General features: G+C 39.7%; 1 protein-coding gene across 4 annotated transcripts in view; it reads left to right on the top strand.

The window, feature by feature from the left end:
- The window catches only part of slc2a9l2 (solute carrier family 2 member 9, like 2), a 55,295-nt gene that overhangs the window by 35,336 nt on the left and 17,459 nt on the right, over positions 1-2,500 (top strand). For all 4 annotated transcript variants that reach the window (XM_081382972.1, XM_081382969.1, XM_081382970.1 and 1 more), the window contains exon 6: positions 390-535. In XM_081382972.1, coding sequence (XP_081239098.1) covers positions 390-535 — 146 coding nt within the window. The remainder of the gene's footprint in view (positions 1-389; positions 536-2,500) is intronic.

Here is a 2,500-nt window from a genome sequence, read left to right as displayed (position 1 = left end):
CAAACATACTGTCCGTTATTGTTAGTTAATAAACATGTTCATGTTAGTTCACACTGCATTAACAGATCTTAATGTTTTAGTAAATGTTGAGATTAACATTAATTGAGATTAATAAATGCATTAGAAATATTTTCCATTGTTAGTAAAGTATTACCATAATAATAATAAAATTATTAAAGATAGTAATAATTTATATATATATATATATATATATATATATATATATATATATATATATATATATATATGCAAAATTAAATGAATAAATATATTAATGTTTTTTACTTTTGTTTGTTTGCTTATGTTAATTATGTGTGTGTGTGTGTGTGTGTGTGTGTGTGTGTGTGTGTGTGTGTGTGTGTGTGTGTGTGTGTGTGTGTGTGTGACAGGCGTGGCTCTCAGTGTGTTGCCCATGTATCTGGGCGAGATCTCCCCTCGGCAGGTCCGGGGCTCCATCGGTCAGTTCCACGCCATCTTCATCTGTCTGGGAGTCTTCATCGGGCAGGTGCTCGGACTGCCCGAGATATTTGGACAGGTGAGTCTACAGAAGCGTGTGTGTGTGTGTGTGTGTGTGTGTGTGTGTGTGTGTGTGTGTGTGTGTGTGTTTGATACACCAGCGGTTAAAAGCTTGGAATAATCCAGGCTTTCCATGACTTTTCCGGGTCTAGAAATCACACCTTTAACACGTTAACATCCTCATAAGATCATGATTTGTAGTAGTTTTAGCTGATTTTAAAGATTGATCTGTCAGATTTAAAGGGGACATATTATGAAAATCTGACTTTTCCCGTGTGTAAGTGCTGTAATCGGTGCTTCTACCGTCACAGAACACGTGAAAAGTGAAACCCAGTGACTGTGTTCTGGAGAGCCTTTCTCTGCAAGCATGTCAAAAAATAAGCCGATCAGATTTCGCTCTCCTTCTGACGTATGAAGAGGATCTTATTATAATATCACCGGCCCTTAATCTGCACGTTTACACACACCAGCCGACATTTGGTTCCACACGCGCCAACAGAGACCAGTTCTAACGCACTGATGAAGATCCAGCACAGCCTGAAGCTGTTCTGTGGTTGAGCACAGACGAGCACTGAACACTATTGACCAGAACATGTCACCGCTGTCTTATAAACACCTCAGGAACTGTGGACACTTGTGGAGAAGTTCAACATGATGATGAGATGATCAGTGTAACTCCACAACAACTACAGAAATGTCTCCACTAACATTCAGAAACTCTTCCTGAGTCTCTCCGTAAGGCTGCACTCGCTACTGGTTATTCTGGGATTCTGGATGAGGGAGATTGGCCTGTTCTGTTATTGCCGGAGTTTCTGAAGCTTGTGTAAAGACACCGCCCTCTTCTGAACAGAAGCGGAGCTAAAGCTCATTTGCATTTAAAGGGACACACACAAAAAACTGCACGTTTTTGCTCACACACAAAGAGGGGCAAATTTGACAGGCTATAATAAATGATCTGGAATTTGAGCTGAAATTTCACAGACACATTCTGGGGACACCAGAGATTTATATTACATCTGATGAAAGGGCCATAATATGTCACCATTAAAGCGTTCTCTGGCTGTTTTAGAGGGAATCTGGAGCTCTGTGTTGTTCATGTTTCCCGTGTGTGATCGGTCAGCTGTTGTGTTGGGGTCGTGGTCTGGATCCGGCTCTTGTCCGTCCACATGATCGTCCAGCGTGTCGTGATGTACGGTGTCCCTGTGACCGTCTGACCCGGAGACGTCTGAGTCCGCCGGCACTGTGAAGGATCATCAGATGATGACTAGTGTGCTCTGTCTGTATGAAGAACTGTTAGTTCTCTTACACAAGCATCAGAATACACTGCAAAAAAATGATTTTCTTACTTAATATTTTTATTATTTAAAATGCCATAAGATATTATGTCTTGTTTTCCCCTCAGAAAACAAGACATAATATCTTTTACTACTTTAGTAAATCCATCTTGATTTAAGAATGTTTGGATATTTAGACTGGAAACAAGACAAAAACACTGAGTAAGAAAAGCATTTTTTGCAGTGTAAGATAAAACTACCACAAATCAAGATCTTTCTCTTTTTAATGAACAGCCTCAACTATTTTGTCTTTGAAGAACCAGGATTCACACGTTGGAAAACCCGGATACATGAGTTTTAAAAAGTGTGATATCTTGACCCGGAAAAGTCATGGAAACTAATCAAATCTTATAACGCCACCATGTACATTATTTATAATGAATACATTTATCATGTATTTCTCTTTTCATTTGGTGGATTGCAGGTGCATTTTCTCCATTAAGGTATTTTTAATATTATACATTAAAACAAAATGTTATCATCGGCCACTTTATTAGCTACACCTGTTCATCTGCTCGTTAACACAGATATCAGATCAGCCAATCACAGGGCAGCAACTCAGGCATGTAGACATGATCGAGACGATCCGCTGAAGTTCAAACCGAGCATCGGAACGAGAAAGCTGACTCTGAACATGGCAGGGTTACTGG

Source organism: Scardinius erythrophthalmus, assembly GCF_964197995.2.
Source record: "Scardinius erythrophthalmus genome assembly, chromosome: 13".
In the NCBI taxonomy this organism is placed as follows: domain Eukaryota; kingdom Metazoa; phylum Chordata; class Actinopteri; order Cypriniformes; family Leuciscidae; genus Scardinius; species Scardinius erythrophthalmus.
This window is presented reverse-complemented; position numbering and strand designations above follow the sequence as displayed.